Here is a 16999-nt window from a genome sequence, read left to right on the forward strand (position 1 = left end):
TATTTATTTGTTGTCTCATCACATTATTGTACAAAACAACGGACACGTAGCTAATACACCAGTATTTATTGTTTCGAGTGGTCTTTTTAGTGGTATGGGGATCCAGTATTGCGTCGCTGATGGCATTGATTGACAGATCATCCCTGAAGTTGTTTTATTACGTCAAAGTGCATTCACATTATGACGTTGGCTGAGTTACCGTATAAAATGCGATAGTTTATCTCTTTGGTAATCACTTGGTAAAGTTTTACATGGTGGGAATATAGGCTCCAGCCATAGACTTTAACCATGGAGGATAATAAGGTAAGCCTATGAATTGCTAACAGAGAAGCCCCATGCAGTGGTGCAGGAACCGCTCCACCGTCTTTTTTTATGCTGCAGGGTTTACAGGACATGGCGGTAGGGGTGCCGCAAGTAGTGGCAGCTGGGTGGCAGTGTGGGCTAACGTTAATGTGCCGCTAATATTATAATTTGTAATATTGTAAAACAAATGAATGCATTATAATAACCTATGGGACTTGTTATACATCAAATATGATCATTGCAAAGATAACAGTAGTAGGCTATTTATCATAATTCTACCTAAATTATAATAATAATAATAGGTGACTCCATAACGCATTAATTACGAATCTTGATATCAAGCAATATAATCTATGTGTATTTATAGCGAAAACCTGTTCTGTTATTTTTTTTAAATTAATTGAATGCTGATTGGCTGAAAGCTATGGTATATCAGAGCGTAAAACATTTATTTGTCCTCTTCTAATTAAGTTGGTAACCAGTTTATAATAACTGTGCGTTGTGTCACTTGTAAGAACAGCTCTTAGCTGTGGTATATTGTCCATATCCATGAGCATTTAAAGAATGGTCCATTTCTTCCAATCAGAGTTTAAATGAAGATGATCCACATGATCATCAAAGTTTGGAAGGTCAAGTCCAGAAAATGAAGAATGATATCCAGAGTTTAAACTATCCAGAAGATAGTGAAGTGAAAGATCCCCTGCCTCAGATCGAGCTGAAGGCTGTGACAAGGAGAAAAGTTAAGGTGAGAGAATAGACTGAGGAGAGAAAGGGAAATCTGGGGTCTTACATGTCCACACTTTAAACCTGTCCAATATGCCATATAACATGTTGTTGTGAGGTTGGAGGGTAAATTGTCCTTACAACAGACTTCCATCTCTTAATATTCAATCACCAATTGTTTACTGTAGCTCTTCTCAAAGGCCTGTATAGCAACGGCAACATACAGTATGTCATTGACTGTATTGTCTTTTTAGACCAAGAGGAGGACAGGTGCCAACAGGTCCACAGTTGAACAGAGCACTGATAGTGATGCGGCTGAGAGAGATTTTGTTGATAATCAGAATGATGAAGATGAGGAAAAGGTGAAGAAGGATCCCCTGCCTCAGATGCAGCAGGATGCCGTGAAGAGAAATAAAGTCAAGGTAAGGGAATAGATTGAGCAGAGATGTGGATATTTGTGATATCTTTCATATCTGTAACCTGCCCCTACAGCATGTTGTTCCGAGGAAGGTAAATTGCCCATGCAATACCCTTTTATCTCCTAATAGTAAATCTAGGGCTGACCCCATTTGGTTGACAGTTTGGTCGATAGGCTGTTGGTTGACTGGGATTTCTTAAGTCGAGCAGCCGCAAAAGTTTGTTTTCTTCATGGTGCACATGGACACCTGTCTGATTCGCGCCTGTCTCAGTTGACTAATCCATTGCCGCGGCCACAGGGATGGCACAGTCCATCACGCTAAGACGTGATACTGACATTTTATATGGTTATATCATTTAAAAATAATGGCGCAACACTAATAAATCATATTATTTTATAACAAATGCGCTTTCTCCTGCATTGGATACGGTCGCTGTCCATGGTTCTGAAACATAATCTTCAGTGCTCCGTATAATTGCCGCCCTTTCCTATGTTGCTATGTGCATAATAACAAAGTTAACCAGCATATTGGGATTGAGAACAATGCTGCAGAGGCAGCAGCAGTAGCAGAGATGTGGAAACAGCCCTGGCCTTAGCCTAATTGTCTAAGAAAATTGAGGAGAGAGGAAAACCCAACTAAATTAGGTCTATAATCAAAAGCCTAATTGTTAAATGTGCCTGGCTTTGTAAATCATCCATATACACTGCTCAAATAAAGGGAACACTTAAACAACACAATGTAACTCCAAGTCAATCACACTTCTGTGAAATCAAACTGTCCACTTAGGAAGCAACACTGATTGACAATACATTTCACATGCTGTTGTGCAAATGGAATAGACAACAGGTGGAAATTATAGGCAATTAGCTAGACACCCCCAATAAAGGAGTGGTTCTGCAGGTGGGGACCACAGACCACTTCTCAGTTCCTATGCTTCCTGGCTGATGTTTTGGTCACTTTTGAATGCTGGCGGTGCTTTCACTCTAGTGGTAGCATGAGACGGAGTGTACAACCCACACAAGTGGCTCAGGTAGTGCAGCTCATCCAGGATGGAACATCAATGCGAGCTGTGGCAAGAAGGTTTGCTGTGTCTGTCAGCGTAGTGTCCAGAGCATGGAGGCGCTACCAGGAGACAGGCCAGTACATCAGGAGACGTGGAGGAGGCCGTAGGAGGGCAACAACCCAGCAGCAGGACCGCTACCTCCGCCTTTGTGCAAGGAGTAGCAGGAGGAGCACTGCCAGAGCACTGCAAAATGACCACCAGCAGGCCACAAATGTGCATGTGTCTGCTCAAACGGTCAGAAACAGACTCCATGAGGGTGGTATGAGGGCCCGGCGTCCACAGGTGGGGGTTGTGCTTACAGCCCAACACAGTGCAGGACGTTTTTCATTTGCCAGAGAACACCAAGATTGGCAAATTCGCCACTGGCGCCCGTGCTCTTCACAGATGAAAGCAGGTTCACACTGAGCACATGTGACAGACGTGACAGTCTGGAGACGCCGTGGAGAACGTTCTGCTGCCTGCAACATCCTCCAGCATGACCGGTTTGGCGGAGGGTCAGTTATGGTGTGGGGTGGCATTTCTTTGGGGGGCCGCACAGCCCTCCATGCCATTAGGTACCGAGATGAGATCCTCAGACCCCTTGTGAGACCATATGCTGGTGCGGTTGGCCCTGGGTTCCTCCTAATGCAAGACAATGCTAGACCTCATGTGGCTGGAGTGTGTCAGCAGTTCCTGCAAGAGGAAGGCATTGCTGCTATGGACTGGCCCGCCCGTTCCCCAGACCTGAATCCAATTGAGCACATCTGGGACATCATGTCTCGCTCCATCCACCACAGACTGTCCAGGAGTTGGCGGATGCTTTAGTCAAGGTCTGGGAGGAGATCCCTCAGGAGACCATCCACCACCTCATCAGGAGCATGCCCAGGCGTTGTAGGGAGGTCATACAGGTACGTGGAGGCCACACACACTACTGAGCCTCATTTGGACTTGTTTTAAGGACATTACATCAAAGTTGGATCAGCCTGTAGTGTGGTTTTCCACTTTAATTTTAAGTGTGACTCCAAATCCAGACCTCCATGGGTTGATAAATTTGATTTCCATTGATCATTTTTGTGTGATTTTGTTGTCAGCACATTCAACTATGTAAAGAAAAAAGTATTTAATAAGAATATTTCATTCATTCAGATCTAGGATGTGTTTTTTTTAGTGTTCCCTTTATTTTTTTGAGCAGTGTATATATTACCAGTCGAAAGGGTTTTTCTTTATTTTTACTATTTTCTACATTGTAGAATAATAGTGAAGACATCAAAACTATGAAATAACACATATGGAATCATGTAGGTATCAAAAAAGTGTTAAACAAATCAAAATATATTTTACATTTGAGATTATTCAAAGTAGCCCTTTGCCTTGATGACAGCTTTGCACACGCTTGGCATTCTCTCAACCAGCTTCATGAGGTAGTCACCTGGAATGCATTTCATAAATTAACATGTGTGCCTTGTTAAAAATTAAGTAAAGGAATTTATTTCATTCTTAATGAATTTGAGCTAATCAGTTGTGTTGTGACAAGGTAGGGTTGGTATACATAAGATAGCCCTATTTGGTAAAAGACCAAGTTCATATTATGGCAAGAACAGTTCAAATAAGCAAAGAGAAACAGCAGTCCGTCATTACTTTAAGACATGAAGTTAAGTCAATCCGGAGAATTTAAAGAACTTTGAACTTTTCATCAAGTGCAAAAACCATCAAGTCGCAAAAACCATCAAGCACTATGATGAAACTGGCTCTCATGAGGACCGCCACAGGAAAGGAAGACAGAGTTAACTCGGCTGCAGAGGATACGTTCTTTAGAGTTAACTGCACCTCACACTGCAGCCCAAATAAATGCTTCACAGAGTTCAAGTCACCAACACATCTCAACATCAACTGTTCAGAGGAGACTGCGTGAATCAGGCCTTCGTGGTCAAATTGCTGCGAAGAAAGCACTACTAAAGGACACCAATAAGAAGAAGAGACTTGCTTGGGCCAAGAAACACAAGCAATGTACATTAGACTGGTGGAAATCTGTCCTTTGGTCTGATAAGTCCAAATTCTAACAATGTCTTTGTGAGAGTAGGCGTACAGATGATCTCCGCATGTGTGGTTCCCACCATGAAGCAAGGAGGAGGTGTGATAATGTGGGGGCGCTTTGTTGGTGACACTGTCTGTGATTTATTTAGAATTCAAGGCACACTTAACCAGCATGGCTACCATAGTATTCTGCAGTGATACGCCATCCCATCTGGTTTGCGTCTCCAGGCTGTGTAAGGGCTATTTGACCAAGAAGGAGAGTGATGGAGGGCTGCATCAGATGACCTGACATCCACAATCACCCAACCTCAACCCAATTGAGATGTTTTGGGATGAATTGGACCACAGAGTGAAGGAAAAGTAGCCAATAAGTTCTCAGCATATGTGGGAACTCCTTCAAGACTGTTGGAAAAGCATTCCAGGTGAAGCTGGTTGAGAGAATGCCAAGAGTGTACAAAGCTGCCATCAAGGCAAAGGATGGCTACTTTGAAGAATCTCAAATATAAAATATATTTAGATTTGTTTAACACTTTTTGGTACCTAAATGATTCCATGTGTTATTTCATAGTTTTGATGTCTTCACTACTATTCTACAATGTAGAAAATAGTACAAATAAAGAAAAGCCTTGAATGAGTAGGTGTGTCCAAACTTTTGACTGGTACTGTATACATATATACAGGAGTAAGACAGATATAGCTTCTATTGCCTGTTTGAGTATTTGTTTAATAGCCTACTGATTCTGTGAGCACCAAGCCTCATGCACCAGCAAAATGTTGAATTAAGCAATTTCACAGATTCGGTTGTTTTTAATATTTGCTATGCTGTAATAATGGCTTTATAATTTTTAGTCATTAGAACAGACTGGTATTGCTTAACATTTGCTTAACCTTTTGCGCGTAGGGGGCAGTATTTTCGTTTTTGGATAAAAAACATACCCATTTGAAACGGCCTATTTCTCAGCCCCAGAAACTAGAATATGCATACAATTGTCAGATTAGGATAGAAAACACTCTAAAGTTTCCAGAACTGTAAAGAAGAAGTTTCCAGAACTGTAAAGAAGAAGTTTCCAGAACTGTAAGGAAGAAACTAAATGGCTGAAATGATATTGCGTCTTCAGCATGGACAGCACAATAAACACTTGCTGTTATGTGGTGCCTTTTCGCTGCAGTAAGGAGGAGAGCGAGACAACGTGCACCTGTCACACAGGCACTCGCTGTCATTTATTTTAATACAGTGTCACCATCGGGCTCTTTCTTGAGTCATTTGTGTGTCTTAATTATTTAATTAAACAGTGTGCTTAAAGCATCAGCCAAGCTCAGTGCCTATGTAGGTGATTGTATTCAAACACATAGGCTGTGTCTGATATGGAAAAATACATTTTAACATTAGAACAGGATGACTCTCGGTCGACAAATATTTGTTTTTGTCGGGGACAGCCCTGCAATCAGTCTTACCCTTGCTCTACTCAAAGGGCTGTATTGGGATGGCTTCATACAGTATCTACGTGTATATCATTGACTGTATTGTATTTTTAGGCCAAGAGGACCAAGAGAAACAAAGTGGAGCAGATCACTGATGCAGGTCATAAATGAAACACTAATTTCACTGAATGTAATCCTTTTGCATGTAAATCTAATTTAGTATGGACATCTATTGAGCAGAAGACTAATAGCAGAGTGCACATGTTATACTTTCTTGGCTACTTAACTTCACAAAGTTGGCTAATACATATTTGCCTCAGAAGGTTACATGTTTTCTGACTTCTTTACCTTGGTGAATGCTGCTTTGCACACAGATCCCTCTACATCTGTGGAATTCTCTGGGATGGCAGTTCAGGGGACATCTCACCAGGGACAATCTAATGAGAAGATCCTAAGTGAGTGTGTCTCCAGGGCCTGTCAGACCAGGGCTCTTGACCTCCCGCCAATCGATCCGGATGCTTTCAACCCGATTATCATCCGGTTTCTGGAAAAACTTACTGAGGAGTATGTCCAAACTTATATTGTAGTATTTGAATGCAATGTCATCTGGAGGATTTTATAAATTGTATGTGTGTTGGTGTGCTTTTTGGTGCTAAAAACATCTAATTATCTCCTATAGGCAATGGAGGCAGTTAAGCATTGGCAGGATGGACCCTGTAAGTCCCTTAACCCTGAAAATGATTCATAGATATATTAATAGATGTTTCAAGAATATTAGATACAAACCTTTTATCTATCTACAGTATCATCCACATTATCACAAACAGTTACATTCAAAGAGCTTTTTAGTAGCCTACTGCTTTTCATGCTTTCCAATGTATGCCACTTTCATGATTCTCATGAACATATGTGAGATTGTTGGTATCTCTTCGAGGAGCTTGGTTTCAGAGCCCGGCTATGAGTAATCTACCTACACTGTTTCGGTCCTACAGGTGATGAGGGCATTGCTTGCAGAGATGTGCCTGGAGATTGTGCGGTTTGTATCTGAGGCCATCCTGGAGGTCATCATCCCTGCAATTTTCCGTTTTGTACGGATATACAGCCACGTGTCTCCAGTATCTGGCAAGTCTCTGACAGAATCAGAGAGATCCTCTAGCACAAACCTGAAGGTTCGCAAGAGAGGCAGCAGCAAATCCTCAAGGTCTTGCACGGCCAAATCAAGCTCCTCACGTAATGGGTATGTTCAGTCATTCCTAAAGAAACCGGTTTCACCTAACTATTCATAACCCATTTTGTGAAAATATGTTTTGTTATCTGTATAACAGTTTACTCTTAATGACCAGTTTAACTGATTACTGAATGATGTATTAATGTCACTACTGTGTCTACTATTGAATATGGAATGCTGTATTGTTTGCTTTGTATTCTCAAAGGTCTCAGACAGTGTTGCCAAATACTCAGGGAGATGGTGAGTCTATATCATCTGAGCCACTCAGGGACTTTTTTGGGATTACTGAGGACAGTCTCCTCACTGGTGTCCAGGATTCCTTCAAAGAGTCGCTGAACAATGTCCTCTGTATCCAAAGAGAGGACCAGGTAGACACTCAAAGTCTATCCCGGGTTATTGTTGGAGAAGTGTCAAAGAAGGTCAATTCCATAATCTCTGTGGCTATCCAAACTCCCATCTCTGGCCGAATGTCCCCTGTTATTTTTGCCAGTGGTGGTGTCTCCAGAACCAAGGTTGTTGAGGAGATGGTGTCTGGCGTTTCCAACATACTTCAGATGTATATTAATGGGAAGAGTGTTGAGCAGATTGTTGTTCTCAGAGAGGATGGTGTTGAGGTGGATATGACACATTTAACAGGACAGGTCATGACAGCCTTCAGTGGCACTGTTTTGAACTTCAGCAATAAGGAGGAAAATGACCCCGATAAGAGGGAACTGCTTTGTGTTGTTGCTGACCATATGAAGATGCTTGAAGCTTGTAAAAGTCCTGAGGAGATGCTAAAACAAGGAGAGAGCAACCTCAATATCAAAGGTGCCACATCTAGTCTTCGTCTGTCAACACAAAGTATGGACAGACTACTCACTGAGGAGTTTCAGACCAAGGCCACTGAATCGATCCGGGAGATCGTTAAAAGATTCAGGGGTTGTACATCATGTTGTTCTGGCACTACATCATCTTGTCCAACTCCTAGGATAGGTGAGATCAGAGACCTTATGATTGACCCTGAGGCCTCTGAGTTGGTAAGTACCTTTGTTTCAGACATGGACAATCTTACCCAGTCTATCAGGGCATCCTGCTCTCCTGCACAGAGTGAGCAGATCCTTCTTGAAAACCATCAGAGTAAGATCTGGTCTTACACTGTTGGTTGTTACTACGACATGAAAAATACGCTGAAGAGGATTCTTACCTGTCCAGAAAAAGGGTATCTCGCAAGTACATTTGTGGAGAGCACAAAAGATTATTTCACAATGGTTCCAACTTTGTGCCTAGACATCGGTCATTCCAGTAATGGTGAGGCTGACACATCGGACTCCATTTCTTGTAAACCACTTTTAATAACCCCCTCATCTATGAATGAACAAAAAGGACAAAGTGAGACCCCAAAACCTCTCTTGGCTCTCAAAAAGTATTTGCAAGACCAAGTCCTCCTTGACACCACAAAAGCGATTGCCAGCCAGGTTCTTGTCTTGTATAAGACTGAGGTGATGGAGAAGTTCTCATCTTCTGTTGGAGAGTGTGATTCTGAAGAGTCTCTGGAGGCCATTCTATTTGTGGATGGCATCATGTCTGACTTGAATGATTTCACCAGTTCGTGTTCCCCCTCACCATCTGAGTTGTTAGACAGTGAACAATGTCTCTCCCATCTCACTTTTCCACTTGGTCTGCAGGACAGGACCACCAACAGTGAATCTACCCAGAGTCTTCCAGTTATAAATATGAAGAAACTCTCCAGTGTGTCTTTCCAGACAAAGGCTAGAAAGGCAGTGAGCGAAGCCCTGAGATCTGTCAACCCCTTTACAAACAGCTTACTGGGAGACTCTGAAGCATCTAAATTGCTGGACACTTTTGTAACAGATGTGGAGACTATTGTTCAGTCCATGCAGGCACATCACTCTGAAAATGTCAGAATTTCAAAAGTGAGCACCCTTTCTGCTGCTCGTATTATATATCATAGATTTCGAGAAATGCTGAGGCGGTTTCTCACTCCCTGCCAAGACTCTGTAAAGGTCATCGATGGTGTTACACCAATACATGATGAGACTCTCAAACAGGCTCCTAGTGAAAGTTTAGATTCTCAGGTGACTTGTAATAGGGATTCTCTTGAAATCCAAGCGGACCTTCAAACCTGTACCAAGGAGGTCATTAGTCAGATCCTCACTGTGTATCACTCTGAGGAATCCATGGAGGAATACCTCTCTAGCCTAAAAGGAGATACAGAAGACCTGTCCAAGCTTTTGGATGCCGTTGTTTCTCAGATTGACGTCCTTGCCGCCTCCAAATCATATTTATCTGTTGATGACTATGCTGTCAATACACAGGACAATTTGCATGGTGAGATCAACAATGATGAGGAGGAAGCATCCTCTAGAAGTCTTAAATCCACAGCCTTTGACAAATTATGTACTGATGAGTTTCAAACTAAAGCCTCACATTTGGCTGGTGGGATCCTTCAATCAGGGTTGATTGCCATTGTAAATACCAGCCTTGATGGTAGAAGTGCAGACATTTGTACAGAGTCCAGTAATGATGGTGATGATAGAGATTTCAAAATCCTTCAGAACCGTGGAACTCCACCTTTGTTCACCTCTTCTCTGCACACCAATTCTGCAGCATCCAACATCGTCATAAGCATCACTAAAGACCTTAATAGCATCACCCAGATGACTAAAATGTCTGATGCTTCAGTGTCTGGCCAGTTAGAGAGATCCCTGTCAGCTTCAACCCTTCCTGTCAGTGTTCACAACGGGGTCAATGTGAAAGGAAAGATCATTTGGCCAGGCACTGTTAACCTGTTCAACAATGTGTTCATCAAGGTCAAGGATTTTTTTGCCCAGCAACAACCAGTACTCCTAGACAATGTGGTTGAGGCCTCCAAACATGCCGAATCCATATGCAGAACAGCTACTTCTACACAAATTACTTACAATGAACATGAAGGCAGCCAGACCAGCATGGTAAATTATTCCAAAGCCTTAATTAGTCAGACTCTGATGACAATCCAGAGGAGAGTGTTTATGTCAGAGAGGATGAGCACCTCAGAGAAAGCCCTCTTGACTCGTTCCATCGTGGGCTCCATGTTGGAGGATGTTGACATGGTGAGAAGTGATGGACACGAGATACACCGGCCATCCTCCTCAAAGTCCTCCCTGTCCATCACCTCTGCCATGACCAGAGGGTCCCAGAGTGATTTGACAAATTCTCTTCCAGGCACTCCAGTCCCCAATGAGTGGCCTGTTGAAATCTATTGTCCTATCATTAGGAGTTCGGTCATTGATATGAGTGACTCCTCAACTCATTCACAAGGGTCAACAAATTACACAAGGCAAACCATCTCTGCCATAGTTGACACTGTTATGGAGGTCATTCCAAGAGAAGATACGAAACACACAGCCACTGCAGATGATGTCACTTCTTTTACAAGAAGACTTGCGAGACTCAGCCCCAGGGACGGTCTTCAGAACTTCTCACATGAGCTCACTGACAAAGTTTATGAGCTCATAAAAAGTCACAACACCCCCCAGGCTCTTTTTGTGCCAGCTGGCAAGAGCGTGTCTGACTCTATTCTTTTGAAGCTGAAGACAGGATTGAATGCTTCTGAAGAATCCAGGGAGTTTCCATCTGACCTTGTATACTCCTTTGCTACGGAGTCAATAAAACGTCTGCTACAGCAGATTGTCTTCTGGCTTCCTCCACCATCACAAGGATCCGATTTCTGCCAAACTATCATCTCTGATGGTTCTCTGCAGGAAACAAGTTGGCTTATGCCGAGCTCTTCTGCCATCTCCATTAGTTCCTCACAGGTTTACTTTGACACAAAGAGCCTTTTCACCAATATAATGGTCAATCAGGTCATGGATACCTGTTCTGTGGCCTCCAATTCATCAGAAGAATTATCAGAGTTGATGAACATAATCAATGGGTTGTCCCCAACTGATGCTGGAACACTTGACTCTGACAGACCGGCTCTCATGACCACTAGCCGTCAGTCTAGTTCCAAATCATTGCCTAGACCCCCTCTGTCTGGCAGCAGCACACACAACGGTGGAACTGTGGATATTCAAGTTTTAGGAGAGGTGGAATCCAAGATGGACAACAAAGATCTGGAGATGTCTAGTGTCTCTGTGCATCCATCAACTCCATCAGCCATGGACTCTGAGACACATGCATCATTTGACTCCACTAGCAATGACTACACCTCTTTGGTACTTTTACTGATTGTTAGATTGCTGTCAATGATCACCCCTATCACATTACTGGAATCCTCTGACATTGGTGAAACATCAAGAGTTCTCACAAAGAGGATTCTGTCTGAGTTCTGTGGCACCTCAGGCCTTGAACCAACTCAAGCCTACCCCCAGAATCTGAAAATCAAAAAGATTTTCAAGGCTGTCTACAAGGGGCTTCTTCAAGAATTTGGGTCAGAGAAGATGCTCCAGGTTGCAATGAAGTCAACGGATTATGCATTTGACGATGCCCTGGTCAAATCATTAACTAGGGAACTACTAGCTAAATGCAATGAGGCTAGCTCTTCACCTCCCTCCATGACACAGTTGTCATCACACAATGTACTTGGCAGTGACGAGGTAGGTAATTCTGGGCTTCCAACAACTTGTAGAAAGGAAAAGAAGAGAGGAAGATTCAGCGCTCTCTGTGGACTCAACCCAAAGGTACATATGTCATCAAAATACACATTTTTAAGATTATTTTTTATTCATTACGTACAGTATGATGGTAAACACTGATACCCTTTGTGTGCAATTTCTCCTACTGTATAAATGACTGTTTGTTACCCAGTGTACAAAGAAGGTCAACAAGAAGAACCACTGCACTCCAACACCTTCCCAGAACCAGACCCCTGCCGTCAGTGAAAAAGGTAAGTCAATACACTCAAATGTGTACTGAACAAAAATATAAACGCAACATGCAACAATTTCAAAGATTTTATTGAGTTACAGTTCATATATGGAAATCAGTCAATTGAAATACGTTCATTAGGCCCTTATCTATGGATTTCACATGACTGGGAATACAGATATGCATCTGTTCGTCACAGATACCTTAAATAAAAGGTAGGGGCGTGGATCAGAAAACCAGTCAGTATCTGGTGTGACCACCATTTTCCTCATGCAGCGTGACACTTCTCTTTCGCATAGAGTTGATCAGGCTGTTGATTGTGGCCTATGGAATGTTGTCCCACTCCTCTTCAATAGCTGTGCAAAGTTGTTGAATATTGGTGGGAACTGGAACACGCTGTTGTACACGTCAATCCAGAGCATCACAAACATGCTAAATGGGTGACATGTCTGGTGAGTATGCAGGCCTTTCGACATGGGGCCATGCATTACCATGCTGAAACATGAGGTGATGGCGGCGGATGAATGGCACGACAATGGGCCTAAGGATCTCGTGACGGTATCTCTGTGCATTCAAATTGCCATTGATAAAATGCAATTGTATTCGTTGTCCGTAGATTATGCCTGCCCACACCATAACCCTACAGCCAACACGACGCCATATACGTACGTGGTCTGTGGTTGTGAGGCCTGTTGGACATACTGCCAAATTCTCTAAAACGACATTGAAGGCAGCTCTGAGACAGAGACAGAGTTGCGTTGTGTGGTGTGACAAAACTGCACATTTTAGCGTGGCCTTTTATTGCCTCCAGCACGAGTTGCACCTTTGTAATGATCATGCTTTTTAACCCACAAGAGTCTACGCCCTGTCTGGGCCGAGGGGTTTGTATCGGCCTTACTGCTATTTGCCCATACAAACGCATTGAATAACAGATTCACTACATGGAACTGAAGCGTCTGATATATATCGTCAACTTTTTTATATATATATATATATATATATATATATATATATATATATTTATTTATATGTATATATATTTTTTGCATGTTTTTATCCCCTTCTTTTTGGCACTAAACAGTCTAAGCCCTGGGGTGGCCTATGTAACACTTCTGCGTTAAATAGGCGGATTGAGACTGCTAGGCTACCTGCCGCCCGACATTTGTAAATTATGTAGAATATTACAATTTAAATAATAATAATGCAATACTAATTCTTCACACTAACTAGGGTCAGTTAAAGAAAATGTTATGTTTACATTTTTTCCCCCAGCAATTGTCAATGATCAACAATCCTGCCGAACAGAGAGTGTATGCTCCACCAAGAAGAAACCAAGGAAGCGCTCGCTCATTTCCAGGATGTTTTCAGCTATAGGCAAAGCCTTGTCCAGTCCCTTTACTTCCTGCTATAAAAAGAAGAGTACCTAATCTATATTTCAAAATAAATATTTGAAATTAACATAATTGCATTAATTCTTCATGTTGAGTGTTTTTCATTATATATTATTGGATGATATAAAGTGTAGTAGTAGTAGAAGTTGTATAGTTGACTATAAACATACATTAAAAAATAATAAGAATAGTGTGCACTTCTAGGTACAGTTGAAGTCTGATGTTTACATACACCTTAGCCAAATACATTTAAACTCAGTTTTTCACAATTCCTGATATTTAATCCTCGTAAAAAATCCCTGTCTTAGGTCAGTTAGAATCATCACTTTATTTTAAGAATGTGAAATGTCAGAATAATACTAGAGATAATTATTTATTTCAGCTTTTCTTATTATTTATTTCACGTTCCCAGTGGGTCAGAAGTTTACATACACTCAATTAGTATTTGGTAGCATTGCCTTTAAATTGTTTAACTTGGGTCAAACGTTTCGGTTGGTCTTCCACAAGCTTCCCACAATAAGTTTACTGAATTTTGGCCCATTCCTCCTGACAGAGCTGGTGTAACTGAGTCAGGTTTGTAGGCCTCCTTGCTCGCACACACCTTTTCAGTTCTGCCCACACATTTTCTATAGGATTGAAGTCAGGGCTTTGTGATGGCCACTCCAATACCTTGACTTTGTTGTCCTTAAGTCATTTTGCCACAACTTTGGAAGTATACTTGGGGTTATTGTCCATTTGGAATACCCACTTGCGACCAAGCCTTAACTTCCTGACTGATGTCTTGAGATGTTGCTTCAATATATCCACATCATTTTTGTGGATATCACATCAAATAAAACTATAAATAATCTTATCTAAGTCCTTTACAATTTTAGGGGTAAGTCAAGTGACAACGAGACATAAACCAATCTGGATAACCCTTCAGCTTTGGATAATAATACTCAACCGTATAACGAAATATCTCTCATCAACCAGAGGTTCAATTAGTTAAAGTTCAATTCAGTCCTTTGTTTTTCATCCTTGCATATAACAATTTCAATATAAGTAACCTTATCTTTAATTGGGATACCAAATACTTCCTGTAAAACACAATCCTTGAATGGAAATAAGGCTGACTTACTGATATTCATTTTCAAACCCGAAACTAAGGAAAAGTCTTCAATACAGGAAACTGCTTTAGAAACCTCATTCCTGTCTCTTAAAAATATTACGATTCGCCTAGCATTAATAGAAAAAACAGAAATGGACATTTACTATCACAGTGACTAGATGAAGAATATTAAACTTGTATACGTTCACATGAACCAGGGTCTCACAAAAAGAAAAGTTCTTACTAGTTGCAAATAAAAACAGTCCTTTGCACCACGCTAGTGGGTGACCTAAATTCTCTATATATATATATTTATACAATTGCAAATAACATTGTACCATAAATTGGTAAAAACTAATAGCCATCAAGCTAACATTAAGTGTCAGTGCGAATTTCCCTGCCATAAAATAAATCTATATATAAAAAAAGTGTGGCTCACACAAACAATGCTCTTTCCTCAAGAAATATAAAGTTTTATCAGATGCAAATAAAACTCAGTCCTGCACAACTCACTTGATAAATCCAGCCACAGACGATTCTGAGCTTCTTTGTCAAATGCTGTCAGATCCTCCTTGAACCTCAGGTTGTTCTTCTTTAAACAGTCATTTTTCTTTGCACTTTTCCTTGTCATGTCCCTCACTGTCCTGGAGATGAATCTCATGATCACTGGTCGTGGTGGCTGGTTGTTTTCCCCATCTCTCAGCCTACCCAGGCGGTGCACTACATCCAGAGAACCTGCAACAACATTTCGCTCCTCCTATTGCCCTGCAAATGTCCTTCACTCTTGCTTTGATGTTCTCGTCAGATTTTTCTGCTATTCTTTTTATTTTTAAATTTTACCCCTTTTTCTCCCCAATTTCGTGGTATCCAATTGTTGTAGCTACTATCTTGTCTCATTGCTACAACTCCCGTATGGGCTCTGGAGAGACGAAGGTTGAATGTCATGCGTCCTCCAGCGCGCATCCAACCCGGAAGCCAGCCGCACCAATGTGTCGGAGTATGTTTTCATGTGCCATGTGCCATGATTCTGACATTTCACATATGGTCCTCATAGGATTAGGCTACATAATTACAGTGGTGCAGTAAATGTAATCTCAATTCAATACGAGATGCATATACTGTACATATAGCCATTATAGCTATTAAACCCATGTTCAGTGACTGTAATCTGTGACGCAAGTGGCCTAATATGTTTGTGACGTTCCATGGAACCCACAGTGTTGTTTAAAACTAGATTCTGATTGGCTTGCAGGTCATTCTACTGTGTAAATTATAAATGAAAACGTGCTTTTATATCAGTGTTACAGATTCACATTACTGAACGTGTCTCAACCCGTACCGCGCTTTTATCTAAAGGTATCTTCACGCACGACTGGATAGGCCTTTTGGATACGCTTGTCCAAGGTAAGGATATGAGTCAAGCTATAGCCTACTTTTAATGTTTTAGTTCCGAACTCAAATTACTCCAGTCAAGTGATTCATCATAAAAGTGAGTTGTTTTGACTGAGCAGTCCAATGACCAATGCTGTTTTTGGACTATGAGACCCTCGGCTATATACTATGATGAGCCAATAACATGCATAGATTGTGCATTAGGCATTGCACAAGTTAGTGTCTAGGTCAGAATATAAAGTTGCTACTTCCGTCAACTCAAGTTACTCAAGTCAAGTGATTAATCGTAAGAGTTAGTTGTTTTGACTGTCAAAACAAATAACTTTGATGGAATATTCCAAATTACAATGGCAATTATTCATCACAAATTCACAATATTACTTGTATTTCAATGATTCATCCAGGCCCAAGACATAAAGTCTCCTGAAAGCTGTGTAGCAATCATTCCATTGCTGACCCATAGGATGGTAATCACATACATGATTGGCTTCATCTAGAATCATGGATACCTTTCATGTGAGTACTCACACACAATATTTTTTTTACATACCTCAGAAGGAAGATACCTCAATATCTGGAAGCACTGTCTCGTGTACAATTGCTAATGCTATCTCTGAAATGTCTAGCAAAATGTTGACTTGATCGTTTCATCAAGACCTTCTCATCACAAGTTGGAACTAGTGGTCAACATTGGGACAATGCAGCCATAAATAACATGGACCAATATTTTCATGGAGGTAAGCACTATACTTCTGATGGGTTTAAAGATTGTATTACATTATCTTACCATAGATATTTTTCCTCTAATTTGGCTCCCGTTCCTCCAACAGTGAGCATGACCTGCCAGCAGAGCTCACTGGAGCAGGGAGACATGCCGTCATCCTTTTGGCGCCTGACAAAGTACACTTTTTCTCTTCTAAATAACACTACAGTAACATCTTCTGCACAAAGTTACATTCCTAATTAGATTGGTGTTAAGTGAGAACGAATCCTAAAGATGGTCCAATGGGCATGGTATGAAGCCTCTCATCATCTCAGTGTGTTGAACCACCTGATTTCTTGCAGGCTTGAGATTCAGATCCTGCTGAATGATGTTAAGCA

General features: G+C 41.4%; 1 protein-coding gene across 3 annotated transcripts; it reads left to right on the top strand.

Annotated features, from left to right (window-relative positions):
• Positions 1-781: 781 nt before the first annotated feature.
• LOC110490030 lies at positions 782-13491 on the top strand. 3 transcript variants are annotated; one of them, XM_036974290.1, is made up of 6 exons: positions 782-1048; positions 1281-1448; positions 6058-6103; positions 6318-6507; positions 6623-6659; positions 6936-7300. In XM_036974290.1, exons 1-6 carry the CDS (start codon positions 947-949, stop codon positions 7227-7229), a joined length of 837 nt encoding a protein of 278 aa, XP_036830185.1. In that variant the 5' UTR covers positions 782-946; the 3' UTR covers positions 7230-7300. The 3 variants fall into 3 exon arrangements, with proteins under 3 accessions (XP_036830185.1, XP_036830186.1, XP_036830184.1); XM_036974291.1 differs by lacking the exon at positions 6623-6659 and having other exon boundaries at positions 6936-7048; XM_036974289.1 differs by lacking the exons at positions 782-1048; positions 1281-1448; positions 6058-6103; positions 6623-6659 and adding exons at positions 7377-11838; positions 11966-12044; positions 13298-13491 and having other exon boundaries at positions 6456-6507; positions 6936-7180.
• Positions 13492-16999: the final 3508 nt, after the last annotated feature.

The sequence above is a fragment of the Oncorhynchus mykiss genome, unplaced genomic scaffold (genome assembly GCF_013265735.2).
Source record: "Oncorhynchus mykiss isolate Arlee unplaced genomic scaffold, USDA_OmykA_1.1 un_scaffold_444, whole genome shotgun sequence".
Lineage (NCBI taxonomy): Eukaryota > Metazoa > Chordata > Actinopteri > Salmoniformes > Salmonidae > Oncorhynchus > Oncorhynchus mykiss.